Genomic DNA, 22936 nt, shown 5'->3' on the forward strand with positions numbered 1-22936 from the left:
CGGTGCAGAGTAGAGAACCAACAAACTCAACCCACATATGACACCGAGTCTGGGAATCGAACCCGGGCCACATTGGTGGGAGGAGAGTTCTCTCACACTGCGCCTTCAATGCGCCTTCCCTGTACCCCAAGAAAGTAAAGGATCAAAAATGTGAAACGCAACAGCTTTTATTAGCAAAATTACCGGTTTATTGATGTTTTCGAATACAGCAAGTCAGCAAGCGAAGCTTCCAAATGCAATGGTCTAGTAATTGCATATAAGCTTTGCGTTTCTTCTAAACTCGCTGGATGTTACGGTTCTAAAAGACCATTTCCATGTTAACCTCATTCTCAAGGTAAAAGAAGTTAAAAAGAATTTGAACGTCGTTATGATCAAAGGGTTGCACTCGTATATTTAGGGCAAAATTGTCCAAATTGATCATTTTCAAAGCGATTTAAAAAGGAAAGAAAGGCGACTTGAATAACGACGCCGGTCTTCATCAAGTTCTATCTGATGAGTAAAATCGAACCGACCCCAAGAAAAACAAGTTTCCTTCAGTCTCTGCATGGCTTTTGTGAGCGGGATCGCGGCAACACACATTTGGGTGGCTAGAAGTTTTCTTCCCAATTATTTTGTGGTGAAAAGGGCATACTATTTATAAATAGTTTCAACTGATTACCTACTTTATGCTTATGAGATCACGTAGTAGTTAGGCTGGCACTATTCTTCCTAGAATGTGGTTAAAATGTAATGTAAATGTGGCTCAGCTGTCACTCATTTTTCCGTCTCCGGTTCAGATTCTGCATTGTCCGAAGTGTAGGAACTTTCGTTGACGTGAGCGACGGGCTTAAAGGTGGTAGACCCCACTTCTCCGTAATGGTCTGTCGAATCGGGTGTATCGTGGGTCTCCGCGCGTTTTCTAAGGAAGCAGAAAAGAGAAAAGTTTCATCAATGGTTGACACTAAAACGGAAATGAGGTGAGAAAAAATATAGCTTTTATCTTGGAGAAAACCATAAAAATACTTGCTTCAAAACAAAATGAGTTACTTGTTAAAAATGCAGTTTGGGGTTTCATAAGAACTCAATACTTTTCTATTATTATAAATAGCACGGGAGACGACTGCTCTCCCTAACGTTTTCATTGTTATTTTTCATTTAGAATCGTTCATCTTTAGTCTAGCACAATCTCATATTTGTTCGAATGTTGAAATTCTACTGACTTTTCATGACTATTTTCAAGACCGTTTTTCATTTTCCAGGCCCAAAAAACTCAAGAATTAAATGAAATTAAAGCACATCAAATGAATTTGTGACTTTTTGGTAACAGGAAGAACCCGAAACGAATCAACGAACATGATGCTGAATCCGGGAGTCGAACACAGTACTATTCTCTATTTTCGCATAACCCATAATACAGTTCATTTTGGGGGTTATGGAGCGCTTTCACTCACGTGACCAGCAGCCATATTGGATTACTGAAACAAAAGAAAGTATATGCATAAAACAGAGTTCATTTCTCGGAGGATTAGTTTGGTACACCATCATGGCCGCCGTGACCTCAAGTGAAAACGCTCTATTTGCATTAAGACAATTGATATCCAGTTCACTGAAGCAGGATACAGTCCCAAGGGTATTGTTTTTATGTAAAGAACCCCCAAATGCCTAGCATTATGGGATGAGGGAAATAGAGAATAGACCATATTCGTATTCTCAGTATTGGACTGGAACTAGCCTGCAATGGAGGCTAATGCGGGGGAATATATTAAATTGTATTTGAAAAGATTCGCCCGTATTAGCCTCCATTGCAAGCTAGTTCCAGTCCAATACTGAGAATACGAATATGGTATATTGGTGAAGGAGGGTGCTGTCAATATTACACTGGCTAAACTCACTCCAATCAAAAGAACCCATTACTTCTGTATTGTGATCGAGTCTAAAGGTAAAGGTAAAGGTACACATTATTTAACGTTGGAAGTTCCTTTACTCTCTAGAGAGTACTCTCCCAGGAAGCCGACGGTGCGCTCATTTTACCCCCCTCTTTCCATCAGCGCTCCGTTTTTTAAGGGTATTTAAAGCTACTTAGGCTACACTGAAAGGAAAGAAGTCGAAGCAAGGATGTGAGATCCGGGGATCGAACTCAGGACCTTATGCACCAAGGCCGCGCACTAACCGACTGTGCAACCCTTGCTCTTGCTCTAGAAAAAGGTGCCATTGTTATTTTTGTGTCAAAACTCTGAAAACACTCGTTACCGGAATTCTTTTTTCATTGATCTTCGTAGCTTTTTCTTTTCCCAAGCACTTAAGTCATCACTGAAGTCATCCTCTCCAGAGCTCACAACAAAATCGGAGCCAGCTGCGCGTGGAAAACATAATGGCTCATTTTTTACGGGGTTGGAAAAATCCTCGACTGGTTTAAAGTTTCCAAAGGTCGTAAAAGAAGTTTCATTGGCCAGTTCATCATCACTGCTTGCTGGAGTTCCCTCAATTTTGGGACCCAGGCGATATAGTTCCCTTGATTTCATGCGCAACCGACCTGGAAAATACGTGCAGGGCAAGTAAGAGACAAGAAGGAATCTGACATATTGGATTCCAACACGGCAATCATGTAAAACATTTGTAAAGAGTTTATGACTTGTAGAACCAATCCGATGATTTTCTATGTATAAGTAAAGTTATACATTCATACACATACATACTAATACCGCAAACGGACTGCCAGATTTTTCAGTCACATTCCTTTTTGACAAGCGTAGGCAGCGGTCGAGCGATTTATTTGCATAAATTACGGCAGTTAAACATTCGAACAGTTGGGAGTAAAGGTTCATCCGTATAAAACCTCGCCATGACAGGCACAGCTGAAAATTTTGTCGTAACCTGCTACCGGACGACTTGACGCAGCCTGGTTTCAATCCGCCAGGAAGTGCGATCATGACTGCTAAAATTCTTACTAAATCGGTCATGATAGGGCGTCGACATCCTCGATAGTACTTTTGGCCCTGTTCACACGTCTCCGGATTCGTTCTAGTATCCAGGACTCCTCTGTGGCTATTGTCCGTTCAGCGGCCATGTTGAATATTTACGAGGTAAAGATTGGATCTGAGTTTGTAACGTCATCGGATTTAAATAGTCCACACGATTCAAATTCTTTGCGTATTAAAAAATTTGCACTCTGGAGAGAGCATTTAAATAGTTGCAGATTCGCATACCGAGTTAACCGGATACGGGTGGACGGAAGGCGGATCCGTAAAAAAACGTTGCGAATTCAGGAATATCCGGATACGTGTGGACGCGTACGGGGCCTTGTTACACTGAACTTTCAGTTCACATAAAGCGCACTCAGTCACCTGATTTTTTTCTTGGGGGAAAGTCGCTTAGCTAGGCGATTCCCATGATCACTGTCTTCATCCAACAGAGAGTCTTCACTGTTGGAGAGAGTCGTCAAATGGATATCAAGAGAACCAGGCAAGGAGGACAAGGACCTAATGAAATCAAAGAAGAAAGGAAATAATATTTGAAACCAAGAGCTATGCTAAGACGATGAGTTAAAGCCACAAAAATGTATTTTGAAGCAGTTTGCTAGGTGACCTAGAGTCCGTTTCTCGAAAGCCCCAGTGACGTTTCGAACCCGATATCCATTTGTAAACCTGTCATCCGATTGTTTTAAAAAGATGAACTTTTAGCATGTTTCCAAGACAACGAAAAGCAAAATGATTCTGAAATTCGTTACATTTTTGCGTGCAAAATATCAAAAACACTCACTTGTTTAAGCTTCGCTTTCATCGCCAACTCGTTCCCAGTCCATTTAGGACAAACTAATTCATGATGGATGATAGAGTGACTTTGGCCCCAAATAACTCGTTCATTAGTACCCATTCACGAGATAAAAACACATTCTGTTCAGAGCACCTGACGTCTCAGGCACACAAGGAAACCAGTTTGTCACTTAGAAAAGAAAATGCCACGGGAAAAATTTTTCTTTAGGAAAAATGACATGAACTCACCCTTGAGCGTCCGAATCCAATTCACCAGCATTAATCTTCACGATTCCTGTTTTTGTTGTCATGGCAATTACGCTAGGGAGCTCTGTTGGTTCGGTGGATCTGTGAGTATCAATCCTGCGCAAAAAGAATCCACAGGAAAGAAATTACACGGAGCAGTCAGAGCAGATGCATAGGGTCAAATCAACTAGTCAGAGCTTGAAAAAGAAAGATAAGCATCCAGCGCTAAGTGAGAGAAGAGTAATGTGCTTAAACAGGTTCAATCAATAGTCCATTACCAAAGAGTAAGAATCTGGTATCAGGTTTGTCCCCATTAGCGCTAGAAAGTGAAGTTTTTCGGGAAAATTAACAATAGAGGTTTTGCACGGCTGCCATGTAATTAGCGAAAGTAATTGGCAAATTGCTTTGGTTTATGATTAGTTCACTCAGTGATTGGTTCAAAGTTCTCGCGCCACTTCTTCAACCAATCAGAAGTGAAACCAAAACCAATCGTGGCTCGCGCGTGCACATTTTTCCGCGCTTTCTGTCGGCTACGTGTAATTACTTCCAGTTTTGATTGGATTACCGGATTGTCTCCGTCGTCTCTGATTGGCTAAAGTAATTACTTTGGTTTTGTTTTACGACACTCAATTGAAAATCGCTCTATTCAGTTCAGGCCAATTACTAAGTGAAGCAAGGTAAAAGTAATCGACAGGTTGCAAGAAGGGGTGGATCTAGGAATCTAACCGCAGTCACATGGGTGAGACGCGAGTGCTCTCACCACTGCGCCCGCGATGCTCCCCTGCGCATAAGCCAGTTCGGAGTTTCAAGAAACGAATGTGCGCGTCAAGATAAAAACAAGCGTATAATTGTCTTTTTTGTTATGGTAAATAGCTTCAAGAATTTGAGTTAAAAGTCTTTTGGTTTTTTAATATAATATGCTTGCTTTTATCCCGATGCGCGCACATTTTTTGAAACTCTGAACTCGCTTATTGAATTTCATCAAGTTCTAGTTGACTTGTAATAAGACACAAGGGGCGGTGATAAACACGATGAAAAAACGAAACATTACCAACAAATACACATTTCCCTTCTTCATAGTGACCTTAAGTTTGAAGAAAAAAATGACAAAAAAGTGTAGGTTAACCTTTTGCTTTTGAGCCTCTTCCTTCGTTGCCTCCACGCAACAAGCACAATAATCAAAATCAATGCGACAAGAACGCTCACGCTTATGACAATCCATTGCCAAATCTCTTCACTCTCTTTTCCTGTAATTCGAACTTTCGCAGTGGTTTGATCACGTGACCCTAACAAGGCTCCACCCGTGGTTTTATCCAGTTGCACCCAGACCACGGACTGTGGCGCGTCCTTCTCGTCGTCGTCGAGGTTGACAATAAAAGATTTGTTCCACTCGCCATCTGCTAAAGAGATCTTCCCGGATGTTGGCCATAAGAGGTTTGGGCCATGGGAGGACTCGTTTTGATACAGAGACCACCGGATTGTGATGTCACCCAAGGAGCCTTTCGCTCGTCGAACTGGGATTTCTAGTTTTGTTACTTGACGGGTGCGGGACAATTCGACCACGCCTTCTTTGTTGTAAACTGCAATGGGTAAAATCCACACATTAAAAAGAATTGTTTTAAACTAAAAGCCTGTGGGGAAACATAGCCTAATTCTCCAGGTCGCTCGTGTCACGTACTCTACTCTAGGGAGAAGAGTGCTTGACACGAGCGACTTGGACCGTCCGAGAATCAGGCAAGGGAAAAAATAAAAAGCAAGATTTTCACTGACATGTCTCGACTTACACTAACCTTAAAAAGACGACCCTCCAATGAATGTGTCAGTTGGACTAATGTGTGGAAAGGTTGTGGGTTCAACACCGATCGGACCGATGCTTAAGATAACTGAAGAGAGAGGGGTTGTTTGTGTTAATGACACGTGCAAATGGCTAGATTTTCATGAATTTTCGGATAACGGCCCCTTGATTGTAAATACTATGGGTCGTTTCAGAACTCTTGCTTCCTTCCTAAAAACGGAGTTCTAAATGTTGGGATCTGATCTAAGGAATCACAATTTTTGGCAGTAGCTGTGGTGCGGACAACCTTGCAGCGAAAAAACAAACAAACAAACAAATGTACTTACTTGAGCTGTTTTTGTCAAGTATTAACATGCCGTGCTGAGCTTTAAATGACCAGAGGAAAGCAAACTGTGTCAAGTGACACACCTTTACTGTTAATAGCTTGATGGATCGATTCACGTGACTCCACGGCTCAGAACACGTAAGGGCAGCGTCAGTCCTACGAGAACAAATCTCAATATTATGAAGTAGATCGACCTCTTACGAACCAAACCGTGCCATAACCGTAGCGTTTGGAGATATTTTGCGAAATTTATAGGCTACGAGAGATTTTGTGAGTTTTATATCAACTAGTTTTAAGAGGACAGCGAGATCGTCTGTGAGGAGATTTGTCAGTGTCTTGTTGGACCATCACCATAATAAGTTAAGGAAGTCCATATATCTGAGGATCAGACAGAGTTGATGCTTCTCTGGTTTGAATAAATTTGACACCTATTTTCAGGGATGGCGTGGTGGCGAAGGAAGGAAGGAACGTTATTTAAGTGTCTAGTCGTTCTAGCGCTGAAGCACTAATTGGGGACACTGTAAACTGAAATTAACAATGAAAGCAAATCAAGTCAAATGTTTGTTTTTGATGCTCGCCTCCTCACCTCCTGGCACAAATCTGGCCCGGGTTCGATCTATCAGGGGTTTTTTTTATGCCAGTAATAACTGGCTCGTTGTCCAAGCTTTAAAGGGAACCTCCACTAAAACAGGAATATATCTTTAAAATAGTTAACATACTGCTCACAATCAAAATTGTTCGAACGTTTTCCAATGGGAGCGTTTGTATCCGAAATAATTAAATTTTAAAAACGGTTGTTTTGGTTTTCAAATTTCCCGGGCGCCGCCATCTTGAATAATTGTGACGTGTCATGGTTGCCCTATTGTTTTAAAACAAAAGCTCTTTGTGCAAATACAAAAGAGCAACCATAACACGTCACAATTATTCAAGATGGCTGCGCCCAGGAAATTTGAAAACCAAAACAGGCGTTTTTGAAATTCATTTATTTCGGATACAAAGGATTCCATTGGAAAACGTTTGAACAATTTTGATTGTAAACATTATGTTAAATATTTTGAAGTTGTATCCTTGTTTTAGTGGAGGTTTCCTTTAAGGTTTAAAACTGAAGATTTAACGAAGTTTAACAGTTCTTCTACCTTTTGAAGAAAATTTGGAAATACGATGATGCCTTCTGTGAGCAAACTTAATGGAACAAAGTGTAAACAATGACACCAGAAAAGAACCCCTTTTATAAAATAATTAGGATAGTAAGCGCACTCTCATTGGTCTATAGCTGTGTTTAGATGAGAGCATGGAAACGCGGCTGTGACATCACACGAATTTTTATTGGTTATGTGTTGTCAGACGCGCGTTGTGATTGGTTGGTAGAAAATTTGAGCGTGTATCAAGAAAATCTTTTCCAATCGAGAAGTAAAAAAAACAGCATTTTCCTTCATCTTTGAGAATTATTTTATAAAAGCAACGGAGGACTTTTTTCCGTGTTTCCATAGACTCATGTAAACACTAGGGGGAGTTGGGAGAATTCTCGACAGTTATGCAAACCCTCGACTGCGTCTCGTCTCGAATTCTCCCAAATTGCCCTCGTGTTTAGATGAGGCTATGGAAACACGGAAAACGTCCTCTATTGCTTAAATAGGCATTAGAAAAAGAGAACCTCTTCTAGCCAATTCACTTTTCTCTTTCTTCGGATTCAAACTAGCAACAGACAGAGTTACTTACCAGGTTTCATTTGTAGGGTCCCATAGATACAACACAGGGTCTACGTCCTCCTTAGTCACTTCATGATTAGCATGCTTTTTGTTCGCTTTTATCAGATTATCCACGTCATAGAACATGGAAATAGTGATCGGCTTCGCAAAGGTAAAGCCTTCCTGAATTGTATTGTTCACTGGGTCCAAAGCTTTGATGACGAAACTGTAATTCCCAAGCATGAATTGCTGACGAAGAAAGTTCAAAGCGCCATGTAAGAAAATTGACTGTTTTCTTAATATAATTTGCTAAACAAGCAAACTAGTCGGCGTAGCGCTCCACTTTTCTGGATCAGTCAGTCTAATGAAGCAGCTGACAAGACAGTGGCTCAATCGGACAGTCCAGCATTCAATCATGAGTGAGAAAGTAATTAAGTAAGTTATTCAATCAATAGTGAGAGAGTGTCAATCAATCGACATTGTTATATAGCTGAATTTTCCCCCAGTAGCGCGCGCTCTCATTGGTTACTTCGAGGTTACATGACATCTAAGAATAAAACTGTTTCCCACCAAAAGTTTCTGAGAGGGCAACAGTGCAAAATCTATGACGTCAGAGGGTAACAGTTCACTGTTACCGCCTTTGCTGTTGCCGTTGCACTTTTTCTTTTTGTGCTATATAACAAATCACTTAATGACTGGTCCCTCGGGAAACAGTTCATTTTGTTTCCCTCGAATTTCATTGTTTCTCTTGGCTGCGCCTCGGGTAAACATTGAGATTCTCGGGAAACAAAACGAACTGTTTCCCTCGGGACCAGTCATTAAGTGTTTACTGGCTTTAGACATTATTCAGTCTCTCGACTAGCAGATCACAGATCTCAGACTACTGGTCAGTTGTCATTAAGTCAACCATTCATTCATTCATTCATTCGACCGTGCGTTCGTTCAGCCAGTCAATCATGCATTCTGTTATTCATTCATTCTTCGTTCGTTTAGTCAGTCAGTCAGTCAGTCAGTCAGACTTTCTGTCTGTCTGTCTGTCATTCATTCATTCATTCATTCATTCATTCATCATTTATTTATTCAGTCAGTCATGGGTTATGACTAAAATTGATACGCCACAGTGTGACACGTTATGACAAATACATAACACAACTTACAACTTCAAGGCCAAACAAGGGAAGACCTTAGACAGCAATGACCAGAACCAGGTTGCTGACCAGCGGTTTTCGTTAAAACAATGGTTTGCCGGGGGTGCTCAGTCTCGCGGGCTCAGAAAACCTGGTCGTGGTCATTGTTATTTAAGGTTTTTCCAAACGAGGAGACAAAACCCGGTCATTCCATGCAGATAAGTAATAAGACAAGATTCCGTGCAGATAAGTACTTAAAAGTACAAATCTACACTATTTAAGCCTCGGCACACATTCGAGAATTGTTAGTTATTAATGACCGTCGAGGGTGACATTTTATGATACACACAGCATCCTCACCTCGCCAACCTAACGAAATGTTATGTGGTTGTCATAAAGTCAGATCCATTCTAGTCACAACCCTCAGTCATGTCAGCCTTTCATTCCATGCAGTCAGTCGGTCAGTGGACAAAAAAACAGTCGGTTGGAACCTCACTCGTTAGCGTAAATTTAAATTGCCATGACGAGAGAATGGCAATTTTCGCTGAAAACAACAAACCTTTGGCTTTGTAACTTTAGGATTGCTGACTGGGCCCTCTTCCGTCTCGTTTTGGTTCAACGTATCATCATCCAAGCTGAAAGACCGCAGCTTTACTTCCCCTTCAACTGCGCCTTGAGGAACAGTCAATGTCCCGTATGTCTGCCCAACTCCTCCGTCCTTACGCGACCCGTCTTCTTTGACATTTACAGTATCAAAGAAAAACGAGGCGGACGATTCATTATCAAAGACGTATTCCGACTTGCCGACAACGATGCCATTAGAGGACAATTCTTGCGAAAGTAAACCAGCTCCGTTCGTAGCTCGAACGGTGGCGAAATATTTCTTTCCTATATCGAGCGCGTTGTCTTTGAACTTAGCTAACCAAATTGTCGTATTAGTGACCTCCTCAAACTCCTTTACATCACTCAGACCAGGCGCAGTTCCCCAGGCTACTTCGTATGACGTCACATCACTCTCTGAATCTTTTGCAGCAAAATAGGCGAAAATGATGTCAACAAAGACCTATAAAGGAGATACATGTTGACTCGAAATATCATTTTGGACTACGTCTTAGCAGATGGGGCTTTAGAGCATTATTTTTTTGTGCTTACGCGAGGTTTAACGAAGAAACTACAGTGGTAGATACTCTTTGCTATAATCATCATATTTATCTAGAATTTCTTTCTTGAAACGCTTTGAAATAAAACTGGGAAATAGCATCCTGCTACTGCATCCCCAAGGGTCTCGAAACGTTAACAATCCAAAAATGGCAGTGCAAAGGTTGATGGGACGCCAATAACGCTCAAGGTCGAGGTAGGGAATCCGCATTTTCGTTGTAAAAGTCGAGAGGTCAGTGAGAAGACAGAAAAGTGAAAACAATAGGTAAAGAGTGATCCAAGCAAGGGCAGTCGAACCTCCCGCTCTGGGAGGACCCCTCGTGCCCATCGACCTGGCCACAGTTGTTCAAAAGGTGGATAACGAGAGTACTTACTAAGATCTTCTTTCCCCGGATAGTTTTAAACCGCGCAAAAATATCACTGTATTGGTAAGCATCACCGACAGGAAACCCGAGTATCTCGAGATGCGCAGAACATATGCGCAATAACAATAATAGGCACCGTCCTTGTCCAGCTAAGTGCGAGCATCACTTCTCTCATTCATCTCTAACCCGCAATTCAAATTTACATTCATTTTCACTTGAAATAGTGCTCGACATTTTGGGTGTTCGCTTAGTTGATGTTTGACTCTAAAACCAGAACTAGAACCAATCCTTACCTGGAAGTCCATGTCTGGCCCCATGATCCCATCTCTGACATAATCCATTACAGGTGGAGTAGTGTCTATGGTAACACCATCACTGTGAGTTGCTGAACATCTGCGGGCTCCATTGCAGGCAACAACTGTGATGTGATAAGAATCCCCATGATGCAAAGTAAGCCCATAGTGACTTCCGTTAGGCCTCATTCCTGTGCTTTCGCACACTCGAATGTCATCTCTCATTGGTTGAGTCCCCACACACCAGAAATACTCTACTATGTCACTTTCGCTGTCTAGGAAGTCAATCCACCTGGCGTGGATCTCATGAGTGTCATTGGTGAAGTCAATATCAGTGTCTTTAAAGCTCCGAGTGGAGCACTGACTGTCTTCGCTAAAGGTCGTATTCTCCGAACAGTTTGTATTTGGGTCGCTGCCAATCCCATCGTACACGATGCCAACCTCAGGAGCTGTCAAGTCAATGACGAAAGAATCCGAGAATGAACTCGTTGATTGATCCGCTCGTGTCGTCTCGAGAAATACAACAGTATAGAGGTTCTCTGCGCCAGGGACAAAGAACGAGTCATTCATTAAGTAGATGTCCAATCCATTAGTTTTATTGTCCAACGTTGATGTCGAAAGACAAGAGACAGAATCGCATATACTCGATGTAAAACTAAACGGATCATCGCTTTGTGGCACTGAGCAAGTCATTTCTTGGCAAGATGAACACATTTCTACAAAACCGCCAAAAGACTTTCGACCTTCCTCGCAAGGCTTACATTTTACTGAACCAAAAGCGTTGACTTGAGATACTCTTACGCGATAGTGATCAATGGGGCAATAAGTTGCCATATACACTCGTCCAGTACCAAATGCCTCTTCTTGCCCAGGCCAAGTAAGGACACTGGGAGTGCCGAATAAGATTGTATCCTCCAAAAAGGAGACAGATGCTCGAGGAAGACCATCATCCATTCTCAGTCCACTCTCTCGAGATATAACTCTTCCAAGCTTAACGCACTGACCCTTTTCATACTTAGAGTAGATTCCTTGGAAACCGAAAAGTTGAACCCCGTCGCGTCCTTCCAATGTTTGCATGCCCAAGGCAGCAACAAAACCCCCATTGCGAGTGTTCACATCAAGAGATCCGCTCAAGAACTCGTATGGTGCAAAAGCGAGAAAGTTGCACTCTTCGTGGTAGGAGTGGGTTGTGGCATTTAGTTGAAGAATTTTAGCAGACCTTGAGTCTTTCGATACCACCACAAGTGCATTAGTTTCGGTAAGATAAATAGACAGAGGGCCAGTGAAGTTTTGTCTCTCATCAAAGCAAATGGTTTGCATCAGAGAAGTTGAGTGAATATAGTAAACCGAGATGCATGGGTTTTTCTTTTCCCCTTCTACTACCGCCAAGAAGTGCTCGTTTAAAGACAACGAATGCCCGAAGTTCGGATCCCCTTTATCTGCACCAAGGGCCTCTACAAATGTCCAGACTTCATTTTTTTTCTGGAACATACCCACAACGCTGCCATTCGTGGTCAGATTAGTTGCGGTAATCGTTACAACGTTCCTATAGATGGAAATGACCTGACTTAGTACGTCTGCCCACGTGTCATCAGCGTGACAAGCAGCGTCTGATACATTCTTGCATTTTGTAAAAACTGCATTCTTTGTTAGTTGGATATCGCCGCGAGAATCCTTGCTGTTAACATAAAGATGTGCTTTGCTATTTGACGACAACACCATGTGGTTGTTATGCGACACTACTTTTATGGGCTTTTCAACGGAGCCAGTGATGTCATCTTGAATGGTTATGTGCTTCGCACTTCGATTTTTAAGCGGTAAGGCAAATGCTCTTTCAGCGGATGCAACAGCTAAATAGCCATTTGGCAAATGAACGAGAGAAGCACCAAACCTTTCGGACGGTAAAGTGGTTTTAAAGTGCGTGTCAGTGAACACAGTTTGTTGGTCTACCGGGCACTTAGCACAGCAGGGTCCATCGGGATCAGCAAACCCTGGAAGCACTTGCATTATGCTTGAGTCTTCAGTGGTATTGCTTTCGTTCTTGTCCGATGTGACTCTTTGCACAATGATCTTAAGTTCCACACTGGGGCTGAAAAGATTGTGATCCAGTAAAAAGGCTGTTCTGTTGCTGGTTTGGTTAAAGCTGCCGTTGACGATTATCTTTACGTCCTCTGGAGAAGATACGTACTTAACATCATCGTCTAACAGACTTCCGTTAACTTCAGGTAGCGTTAAGTTTGGCAACCACCTCAAATGCTCTTGTTCCGCGGCCATATCATGAAGCTTTAAGCTCCTCTTTGGAGGGGCTGTGGGCTCAATTCTAAATCCATCGCTTGCAGCCTCAGCGTAAATACCACCCTCGTTCCAGACCCTTACAATACCCCGGTAATGTTCCCATGGTTCAGTGGGCACGCTACGGATGGTAACATTTCGTTGCCAAGACAACACATCCATAAAATTATGCACGATCGGTTCCCCGTTCCAGGACTTTTCCGAGAGAAGTTGTGGCACGGAAATATTCGATGAAGATTGCGTAACGGCTACTTCAACACGCAAGCGCGAAATGTTGCTAATCGCCTGTCCGATGATTTCCCAGCGAAGAGATAAACTTTGCATCATTGATTGCCAGTCTATATCTGTCAGATCGCTTACGTTCTCACTGGGAATATCAGTGACCTCCAAAATCTTCGGTGCTACAGAGATGACTCTGCATTGTTCTGACACCAAACGAGTTTTAAGACCAGCTCCGTTTACAGCAAAGACAGTAGCATAAAGCAACGTACCCGACGCAAGTCTCTTGACTATTGCTGCGCCTTTTCGTTTCAATCCGACGGATTTTAAAGTTAACACGTCGCATTGTGCCTTTGATGTCCCAACGCACCAGTCATAGTGCTCCAATTCGCTCTCCAGATCTTCAAACTCATCCCAGCTGGAGGTCAAAAGCTCCTCCGAGCAACTAAAGCGAACTCGAGAGCTGGTTTTTATCAAGTTTCCAGCAAACTCCTCTTCACGACGAGAGACAGAATTGTTTGAATTCTCCGTGGTGATTCCCGGAACTTGTGTCGAGTTACTGGACACGTTGTCGGTATCTTTAAACGAAGGAGGTGTTGAGTCTATCAAGATCCGGTTAGAGGTCGTTTCCGATGATAGCCCTACGCGATTAGTTCCTTGCACGACGGCGTAATATGATTCTCCATGGCGGAGCTGTAGAGGACTCACAGTTACGCTTGTATTGAGGTCAACGTTAATGAAGGGAGTGATGCTGCAGTTTTCCGGAATTTTACTGATACATACGTGATAGTGTGAGATGCCGCTTTCAGGTTCAATGAAGGGAGACCAACTAGGAGAAAAGAAAAGATCACAAAAGGCTATGAGGTTAACACATAAGAGATGAAGCTGATATGCAAATAAGATATTTAACTGTAAATTTACAAATTTATTCCTCCTATGTGGAACACGATCAATTCCCGTATTCTACGCCATATTTGGATTGAATTTGTTGGTTCTCTACTCTGCAAAGGTGGTTTTCGCGTTACGTCATCGCCGCCATGTTGGTGAACGAAAACGAATTTAAAGATCTCTCATTAGCTCCTTTTGTTCGTCCACCAGCAAATGTACATTGCAGCAATGTTATCTGTGTCTCTAGAGACTGGTTGCAAGCCTCCTATTGGTGGTTTTACGTTACGTCATCGCCGCCATGTTGGTGAACGAAACCAAAAGATCTCTCATTAGCTCCTTTTGTTCGTCCACCAGCAAATGTACATTGCAGCATCGTTATCGGTGTCTCTAGAGATTGGTTGCAAACCACCCCACCTCAAAGAGGTTTTCCCTTCCACCTCTCACCAAAACCCAACATTTCGTTTGATTTCCTTTGGTTAATTTCAGTAGAACCCCGGTAAGTCGAATTCGGAAATCCAAACTCCCCTCTTAACTCGAATTAAGTCCCATGTCCTTAGGATGTGACCCCATTTTTCAGTAGTTTTAACTCGGTTAACTTGAACTCGGATAACTCCAATTCCCCGCTAACTCGAACTAAATTTCGTTTTCCTTGATCAAAATTTCCCCGATAACTCGAATTCTGGTTCTTCTTACTCAATTTTAGAGAAATCCATAGGAACGTTTTGAGGACTGTAAAGCGTATCGTTCTTTATTCTCCGTAAAGTACAATCTTGCGGTCTTCAAATAACAATCTTAACATTCACTAAAGTTTCGCTACATTCGCTCGCACATTCGACACATTCGAGTTAAAGTACAACCTATTTTTTCACGTTCACTCTCACATTCCAAACCTATCATACGACACTCCTCTTTCTGTCATACTGAAGTGCTGAGAAATCAGTAAACTATCAATAATTGACTTGCAAAGCTGGATATCCAATCGACCCCGATAACTGGAACCCCCACGAACTCGAACTGTTTTTCGTTTCCCTACCAGGATTCTACTGGAATTTGATATGAGGCCATATGTAATATAACTATTTATAAAATAATTAGGATAGTACGCGCACTCACATTGGTCAATAGCTGTGTTTAGATGGGAGTATGGAAACACGGCTGTGACATAACACGAATTTTGATTGGTTATATGCCGTCAGACGAGCGTTTTGATTGGCTGGTAGGAAATATGAGCGTGTACCAAGAAAATCTGTTTGAATCAAGAATTTTCCTTCATTTTTCGAATTACCTTTGAGAAATATTTTATAACAGCAATAGAGGACTTTTTTCATTGTTTCCATTGTTTCCATTGGGAGAATTCGAGACATTTACGCAAACGCTCGACTGCGTCCCGGATTTGCATAACTGTCTCGAATTCCGCCCCCCCCCCCCCACCCCCCACATTCGTTGCGACATGTTTCTATTATTTTTGTCCTCTCTGCTTCACTATCAAGTTCAATATTTGATATTTCGAAAATGGCCTATTGACATTGCAGCAAATGGGCTTTTATTTTATCTTTAAACATTGTTGCCAATCCGAATGTTTCCTCAACTCGCCCACTCTTTGAAAAACTTGAAAATTTTTCACGCTGGTTGCAATCAACCATTCCGTTACAATTTGGAGTAAACACGCAATCGCCGAGTAAATCTTGAAAAGGTGTTATGAAAGAGATTGATCCATTATTCGTAATATCATTTCAAGGGATCAGAACCATGGTTGTTGAAAATAAATAATAATAATTACAACAGCAAGCCAATAGACCAATTTTTATATATATAAAATTCCGTCCTAAACAATAGGCATCATCTCGAGGCTCTGGGCAATAAATATAAGGATTTGTACGAGTTTATTCACCAGAGCCTCGAGATGATGACTTTTGTTTAGGACTAAAATTTAACACATCGAAATTGGTCTATTCTATTGGGACTTGTGACAGTCCAAGATTGCTTACCTGATGGTCAATTTCGTCAAGTCTGATTGATATTTAACAAGCTCGGCGCCCGATCCCAGTCGTGCTTGGCTAGCCGTGGGAGGTGTAAAATCGACGGTGAAGCCGTCAGATGAAGCCTCGGCGACAAGTCCGGCAAAGTTGATTGCTTTTACAATTATAAGGTATTGAGCACCACTTTCAAGATCTAATCCTGTAAAAGTTAAAGGGGTCCCAATATCACAACTAATTCTCTTTGAGGATTGGAATGTTCCACCTGTCTGAAAGCATACCGTAAAATCCCTCGTTAAAGTTCAGGGTTTGCATAACTTCGTAAGGGGTTTTGGGAGGGTTTATGAATGCGGGGGCTTATAAGCGGAATAAAAAAAATAAACGAGAAATGAATTGAAGCTTCCATAACATTCAGTACATTTAGACCTATCACTTGGGTTCTTGGAGGTGGAATTGAAATACGTTATGTACCATGTGAGTATTACATTTTCGGGAGCAAGGAACATAAAGCGCAAGTGAGGAAAGGAATGCACTAGGCTCAAATTTCATTGTAGAGAGGCTACAAAAAATCTGCCTGAATGCAAAGCTGCCGCATTGTAGCTAGCTTTTCGCTCCGTTACCCCAAAACATTGTCATTGAACAGCTGTGTCGGAAATGAACAGTTCAACTGAACTCATAGTCGTGTTATATATGCATGAACATTTTTTCCCTCTTTATTATCATTACATGTAATTATAAACATGTAGTTCTAAACTCCACAGCCACTTGTTTATGCCTACAATTTGGATGTTTGCAAAGAAACGCAAAAGGAAAGCACTTATAAGATAGGTGCATTCTTGTCACCACAGCCTTGGATCAACCCTGGGGAAACCCACTGGGAAACTCTATGTAGGAAAACATGCGCCGTAGGGCTCTTATAGCCAAAAATCGATTATTTGAACCTTACGGCGCATGCTCACTCCTCGGGCTAACATGAATGCACCAATTAGAGACGCTTTTGATTGTTCTTCACGAAAACCAATGAGAAGACGCCTTGTTTCAGGGTTCCCCAGAGCTCTTCTCTCCTTCAGTCAAGAGAGGAGCTCCGGGGTCGAGATTGACGATAGATGGGCCTATATGTGGAGGGGCTTACACTTTGAATAATAATTTTGTTAGCAGATAGATGGGCTTGTATCCAGGGGGCTTACAACCGAGGGGGATTTTTCGGTAGTGCTCAGAGGAAAGATGTGGGAACCACAATTATCGGTTATTAAGAAAAAGCAGGTTTCGGACACCTTGTCAAGGGTTAGTGATGATAGGGCTTTGAACAAGGCTACTGTTAGTGGCGTTTGACTGGTTTTGAGCTTGGTGTTTATCTTTTTATTCTCAGGTAAATGCCGACCTATATACGTTCAAATGCCACTAAAAGTCATTTACACCAAGATGATTGACAAAGTAAAAGAATTGAAGGAATTTCGCGAGCCTCGTCATATTCTCTCATGCAAATCCTTAAGTACACACATATTGTATCGTCTCTCTGTGTGAATATTAATTTGCACTGGGTTCACTATTCAGTCCATTCGGGCATGAACTACAACTGAAATGCTTTAACACAATATCAACAAACAAATCTCCTAAAAGGAAGGGGCTGTAGCTTGCCTTTACTTTGGCCGATATTCATGTCGGCAGAAGCAATGACGAATGGATAACCGGCAGTTGGACATGTCCTTCCACAGAGTAATGTGGTGAGAGTCTCAAATTCCAAAAAAAATGTGAAGGTAACTCCTACACCCGATCCCCTACCCTTCATTGTGGGTCCAGAGAAACAACACTACAAGCTTATATCAAAGTAAACTGTTTGGAACATCCAAACACGTACCTGTAATGGTTATGTTAGTAGCTTGTCCTATTCCACTGAAGGGCTGTGGACACCACGACGAATTCCTAGCATCGCATAAAGCAACTTCGTACCACTCAATTCCAGACTCTAAGTCCTCAAATCCAAACCATCGTGCGTTAACATCAGCCTCGCCGTCCAGATAATCAACATCTAAACCAATTCCATCTATCACCGATCCCGAAATTGGAGGTGTGTAATCAACTATAACACCATCAGATGTAACTGAAGCCGTCAAGCCAGCGCTGTTTGTCGCGTTTACAGTCACAAAGAAACGTTGACCATTTTTAATCGGCTGAGCGAGAACTTGGAGAACCGAAGTACTGGTTGGGGTTAAGGATACTTCTTCGACCAGGTCGCAAGAACCTGGTGATGAACCTGAGCACCACGTGATCTTCACCACGTCGCTTTCCAGATCTTCAAATGCAGTCCAGTGAGCTGATATTATGGTTCTGCTGTGTTGGAAGTCAACGTCTTCGCCTTGTTTAAGGCCGTCAAGAATTTGTCCGCCATTAGTGGGTTCTAAAATAAATTTAATAATATGCATCGGGTTTTCATTGTTTCATTAGTCTATTATATCTACCAATTATTGGTCCAAAGAAGAACGGTCGAATAAAAACAAACCAAACGCCCTATTTCACGCCACTAAGAGGACAAAAGAAAACTCCGCCTACAAATTCAGTTTGTGCTTTCGTATTAGTCTTTGTGGATGTTTGCAATATTATTCCTCAATTAATAATAATACGTTCAATAAGAAATAAGTCACAATAAGAAATAATACCCACTGGAGGTGAGTACGAAAGGATTGCTCAAGATTGTTTTCATCAATGTTGACGACTTTTATGATTAACCAGAGTAGTTAAGGTTTGTTTAATCTTAGTTTTAGGACACCGATGGAAAAATGTTCCAAGAAAAGAACATTGAACAAAAGTACCCTGTTTACAAAACGGATGAACAAATTACAAGTTAATTAACTTCTCAAAGGCTCAACTTGAGTAACTATACCATACCTTGAGTAACTATACTAGAACATCAGTTGTATAATGATAGAAGGAAAGTCCCAATTACCTGTCATGTCAACAGCAACTCCAGTGGAAGACGCGGCGTCACTTATTAGACCAGCACTGTTTTCTGCTTTCACGGTCACAAAATACGTTTCGCCTTGTTTGAGAAAAACACCACTCCGAGTATAGCTTGTAGAGTTTCCGACATTCGTAAAGTTCACGACGTTACACATGCTCGGCTGGGTTCCGACACAAAGATAATAGTTTCGTACATTACTTTCTTGGTCTAAGAATCCACTCCACTCGACAGAGATCTTCGAGGACGTAAATATCTGTCCTCCGTCTTCAGAAGGGGCATTTTCCACGTGGATGATCTCGCCTATACTTGGAGCTGTCGAGTCAACGACGAAACCATCCGACAACATTTCGCTAGATCGCCCAACAGAGTTCGTAGAGCGAACTCGAGTAACATATTTCACCCCTTCTTTGAACTCTAAATCAGCAATGCAAATCATCTCGTGGTTTTCTACATCCAAGTTAAGCAACAAACAGTCGTTGATATTGATAGCAGAACAGACCGAAATCTCGCTTTTTAACACACCGCTTTCGTCGTCCATTGTATTCCAACTTGCGCAGAAGATGTCTTTGGCGGTGATATAGTCCTTGTCAACGCTAGCTGAATTATTTAGCTGTAAGTCGATGACCTTGAACAGACAAAAACAGTGGGTGTGAGGAAAGGGATTGAAAGGTTATGCAGTGAGATGAAGTACAAGGTTTTCTTCCTAGTATTAAATGTTGCTCTCATTTAGCCCCTCAGAAAGGGCTTACAAAAGCAAGCTGTCTTTCAGGAATCATTACTATACTTTGTTCACCGTTTCCTTTCGTAAAATCACCGATTAAAAACTGTTCAAAATTTTCTTTTCCTCATGGACCATTTCCTCCCCCCCCCTCCCCCCTTCCCCCCGCCTTATCAAAAGCGTTCACTTTTAAAAATTCTATTTGAATACCGCGCAATACAAGTTTTGCTGTATGAGTCCAACATCAGTTATTCTACCTGTGATAATAATGGAGCGGTGCTATCGACTTTTACCCCATCAGAGGACTCCCTGGTAACTGCACCTGCACCGTTGTATGCACTGACAGTGACGAACACGACCATCCCTGTCGCTAAGGCTGGGCGAATCTGTTGTCCAACACTTGTGCGGACGCCGACATCAGTTTCAAGGATGATGTCACAAGTTCCTTTGGTAGCTCCAGCACACCAAGTGTATTTACTGATATCGGATTCTTCATCTCGAAACTCATCCCAGTTGGCGTAGATATACGTGTCATCCGCTTGGAAATCAATATCCGGAGCTCTTTGGCCATCCGTCACTGATCCACGATATGGTGGAGTGCTGTCAACTTCGATTCCATTTGAAGATGCCATTGTGCTGTAGCCTGCCTCATTCGTGGCTTTGACAGTGACAAAGTAAGTTTCAGTGTGATTCAGAGTCAAGCCACCAATTGTACCTTTCAATGTGATGCCTAGATTAACAAACCCATTCACGTCACATTTCTCTTGCTCTGTTCCCACACACATTTCGTACTTAGCGATGCGGCTATTTGCGTCTGAGAATGGTGACCAGTTGGCAGAGATTTCACTGACAGAACTCTGTTTCTCCAGGTCAGTGAGCTCACTTAAACCATCATAGACAGTTCCTGTCGTTGGTACTACGCCATCAAAAGTGAAGGGATTTGATATAGCCTCACTGTAAAGTCCAACATTATTATGAGCTCGGACAAGGAGAACATATGAAATCCCGGGCTGGAGATCTAAATCTGAATTCTGTAAAGTCTTCTTGAGACCTGTGTTAACGAATGGCGTGATACATTCGTTTAGTGAGCTTGCGTGACAGGCAGACCATTCAAAGTGACTTAACCCACTCTCTCCATCATCAAACCCACTCCATTCTGCGACAACCGCCTCGTTGTCTCTGAGATGTATCATTTCGGGAGTGTTTCCCACAACAATAGTGCCAACTGTTGGTGCGGAACTATCAATGAGAAGTGGATTAGATGAAGCTGTAGAAACCATCTGTGCACCATTTATTGCCCGGATTGTCACGTACACTATATTGCCAGGTGATAGAGCATTTGAAAGGAAATAGTCCACCGAAGTTGCCTCGGGATCGACAACTTTCCAGGAGACTATATCACACAACTGGGGTCCACTACCAGCGCACCATCGAACTAAGAAAACTCCGCTTTCAGCATCCATGACCCTTGTCCAGGAAAAAGCCAGTCGCCGAGGACTGCTTTGCTGCACATAGCATGAACTCTGCTCAGCACGTGTGCACAAACCAAGAGAGGAAGAGACATCGACCGATCGCCGCGTTCGTTCGCTTTGTAACTGAGGAGACAGGGCAACAATGTTTGCTGCATCAGCCTGCAGGTCATATAAGACCTCTCCAATCAAAGGTGGCGTAACATCAACTGTCATTCCGTCGGAATAAGCTGACCCTTTCAAACCAGCTGCATTGGTTGCTTCTACGGTGAAGAAATATCTTTGACCTTCCTGGAGGACTGTTTGATGGTTTACACTTGTATCAAGGCCTGCAAACGTCATTTCTTTCACGTCACAAGCGCCTGCAAGGTAACCAAAGCAAATACACAAATTTAAAGCAAACCACTAATTCCAAAGTGGATTAGATGTGCTTTCTGCAGTAGCCATTAAAAAGACATGATCCAGTTGTGGCTCAATATGAGCGAGATTCGAAAATCAGAAATGCAGGGTGGATGTTTTTGCGAAGAGTCGTCAAGTCGTACTTATCACTGTTAAGCTATGAAATTTAAACTTCGAAAACATGAACCCTTTATAGATCGTTTTCACGTGACGTCATCATTTTCTAAAATCCAAAACTAAAGAGCCACGAAAGTTTTTATCCTCATCAGGCATAAGAGGCGGTAAATTTGTATCCATTTGCAATTTTAAAGCTCAATAGCGTGCTTCGTTTGGAAACCAGAGCATTTTGAATTTCTGAGTTATAGCGGTGCGTAACACGAGGCGACGATCGAGTTTATTGTGAAATATATATTTATCTCATGGTTTTGAACCTTTTTAGAATTTAAAGCATTAGGAAAAGTGCTTAGGTAAATAGCTGTCTGTTCAGTACAGATGATCACTCGCCTAGATAGCCAAAGTAAGTAACAGATGTTGACACTATTTTCCGGCCGCCATATTGGTGCACCACAGATGGGGTGACCCGAAAACACTGACCCCCGGTCCGTGGACCCCCTACGGACCAGATCCACGGACTGCCTTACGGAGCGGTCCACGGACTACCCCTACGGACCCCCTCTACGGACCACCCCAAAACAACACAGAATTAAAAATAAAGGAAAGAAAATAAATAACAACTGAAAATTTGTTTATACCTATTGTCCGGATAGACCTCTCCTGCCGCTGATATCTCAGCCGTTACGCTCCGCAAATCAGACTAAGGCTCAGGTGTTGCCTTTTCCTTCGCTGCTGACCGGAGTGCTTCGAAGAAGACCGGTAATATTTCCTTCGGCCATTTTGTTCGGAACGGAGAGATCGTGAAGCCTGGGGCGAGTTCACAAACCCGCGGGAGAATGATCCGAACAAAATGGCGGAGGAAAGGAAAGAAAATACAAATAGAACTTACTTATTATCAATCTCTTTCGAAGCATTCCGGTCCACAGCGAAGGAGGGGGCAATGTGTGATTAATAGACTTTACACCCGAACCTGAGTCCGTTAAATTTGCAGAGCATAACGGTTGAGATTTCGCCAACACGAGTGGTATATCCAGACAACCGGTATGTCAAATCTTTAGTTTTTATTTATTTTCATTTCTATATGGATGTTGTTTCAAGGTGGTCCGTATAGGGGGTCCGTAGAGGTAGTCCGTGTACCGGTCCGTGAGGCAGTCCGTGGACCCAGTCCGTAGAG

General features: G+C 42.3%; 2 protein-coding genes across 2 annotated transcripts in view; one reads left to right on the forward strand and one right to left on the reverse strand.

Moving 5' to 3' along the window:
- LOC138038706 (uncharacterized) overlaps positions 1 to 22936 on the forward strand; it is a 382223-nt gene that overhangs the window by 135722 nt on the left and 223565 nt on the right. The gene's annotated exons all lie outside the window — the stretch shown is intronic.
- Positions 152 to 22936, reverse strand: part of LOC138038230 (uncharacterized) — a 38032-nt gene continuing 15247 nt past the window's right edge. Inside the window, 13 exon segments of the mRNA XM_068884039.1 lie at positions 152 to 898; positions 2230 to 2512; positions 3324 to 3458; positions 3981 to 4094; positions 5104 to 5557; positions 6099 to 6253; positions 7817 to 8034; positions 9472 to 9975; positions 10729 to 14068; positions 16116 to 16305; positions 17962 to 18501; positions 19048 to 19687; positions 20038 to 21611. Coding sequence (XP_068740140.1) covers positions 2461 to 2512; positions 3324 to 3458; positions 3981 to 4094; positions 5104 to 5557; positions 6099 to 6253; positions 7817 to 8034; positions 9472 to 9975; positions 10729 to 14068; positions 16116 to 16305; positions 17962 to 18501; positions 19048 to 19687; positions 20038 to 21611 — 7916 coding nt within the window. The 3' untranslated portion in view covers positions 152 to 898; positions 2230 to 2460.

Source organism: Montipora capricornis, chromosome 2, assembly GCF_036669925.1.
Source record: "Montipora capricornis isolate CH-2021 chromosome 2, ASM3666992v2, whole genome shotgun sequence".
NCBI classification, from domain to species: domain Eukaryota; kingdom Metazoa; phylum Cnidaria; class Anthozoa; order Scleractinia; family Acroporidae; genus Montipora; species Montipora capricornis.